Raw genomic sequence first — 1,542 nt, 5'->3', positions numbered from 1 at the left:
AACCCAGGGAAGACCCTGTCTCCCAACCACAGGGTTAAAAGGAGGAGATTGATCTGTTTGCTCTGCAAGAGACCTGTTGTGGCAGAGCCATGCAGGGTCCCGGGCAAGCTCCGGCGTAGCCCTTGGGGGGCAGGGCTGGCACAGGGGAGGACGGCTAGGGAGGCTAGCTGGGGGGGTGGGTGGAAGGCAGGATAAGGGAGGTGACGAGCTCTGCAGCCTGAAATCGCCCTGTTTGTGCCAAGGAAAGGGGGCAGGGGGCGAACAGACAGAAGGGTTGAGCCAGCTCCAGGAGGCATTTCCTACGGACCAACACCGGGCAGGACAAGTTGGGGTGTAAAGATGAGGTCAAGGGGGGTCCAAAGGTGGGGAGTGGAGGGTTCCAGGCCCATGGCCAGGTGGAGGAGGGGCTCAGGGCTTGAGGGAGAGTGTCCTGGGGCCTACTCCCAGGGGCAGGAGGGCCCCCGTGACCCGGGGGGGGGCGCTGCAGTCGGGGGAGACGGGGGGCCTGAGGAAGGGGAGGGGCAGGTGGTGGAGGGGGGCTGGGGGGAAGTGGGGCCCCCCTGCTCTCACCAGGGATGTGCAGGTTTCCGAAGCTGTACCCGGCCGTGCCGGCGATGACATGGGCCCCACGCCCCGTGCACTGCACGTCCCGGATCCGCCCGCCTGTTCCCGTTGTGGCGCCGCTGAATGGGGCCACCCCTGAGGAGGAGACGGGGTGAGAGCGAGCGGACACCCCTCCTAGGTACCCCCTAAAACACACACCCCAGAGTGCCATGCGCATGGGGGAGCAGGAAAAGCATGTGGCATCCACCCCTCCACAGCCCATAACCCCATGCACTACCATCCCCCACACATCCACCCGACAGCCACACTACCTCCCCCACAGACCCCTGCCTCACGGACATCCCCTCACATTCACTCTCCCCCCCCGGATTTCCCCCAATGTCCCCCCTGCAGACTGCCACACAGCCCCTTGGCCACACCCCCATCCCACCCCATGGATAGAACCCCCCCGTACATAGATATTCCCCTGCACACACAGCCCCCTACCCCTGCACTGACCCGTGGGGAAGTTGTGGGTCTCTGCAGTGAAGATGACATGCCGTGTCGACGTTCTCTTCTCCAAGCGGCTGGGGCGGGATGGGTCGCGGGGCCACAGGGAACACACGGCCCTGCCCCGGATGGCACTGGGGGGAGAGAACCGGCCACGGCCATCAGCCACGGAGCCCCACAGCCATCCCTGCCCCCTGGGGGTGGGGGGAGAGCATCCCAGCCACGGCCCCCAGCCACAGAGCCCCACCCCATCCCTAGCCCAGAGGAAGTGAGAGTTTGAATCCAACCCCGGCCATCAGCTCGAGCCCCATTCCCAGCCCCACGGATGGGGGTCCCAGGCAGGCACCTGCTGTTGTCCGAGAACTTGATGACGTTGTTGGGGTTGCTGCTCTCCTGGGTGCGCATGATGGACTGGAACAGCGACTCCCCGATTTCCTTCCCATCCACCAGGAGGCGCCCTTTGAAGAACCAGTGTCGGCTGTGCTCGCT

The 1,542-nt window shown here is 65.2% G+C and overlaps 1 protein-coding gene across 1 annotated transcript; it reads right to left on the bottom strand.

Moving 5' to 3' along the window:
- Positions 1-570: 570 nt before the first annotated feature.
- On the bottom strand, positions 571-1,536 carry LOC112123346 (phosphoribosylformylglycinamidine synthase-like; the record flags this gene model as incomplete). Its single annotated transcript, XM_026646913.1, has 3 exons — positions 1,400-1,536; positions 1,063-1,187; positions 571-699 (listed from the first exon to the last, which is right to left on the bottom strand). Coding segments are annotated over exons 1-3 (313 nt in total), but the record flags the coding sequence as incomplete, so codon positions are not given.
- Between the last annotated feature and the right edge of the window lie 6 nt (positions 1,537-1,542).

The sequence above is a fragment of the Terrapene carolina genome, unplaced genomic scaffold, assembly GCF_002925995.2.
Source record: "Terrapene carolina triunguis isolate 2854851 unplaced genomic scaffold, T_m_triunguis-2.0 Scaffold48569, whole genome shotgun sequence".
NCBI classification, from domain to species: Eukaryota; Metazoa; Chordata; order Testudines; family Emydidae; genus Terrapene; species Terrapene triunguis.
The sequence above is the reverse complement of the archived record's forward strand: the minus strand, read 5'-3'. Positions and strand labels throughout refer to the sequence as shown.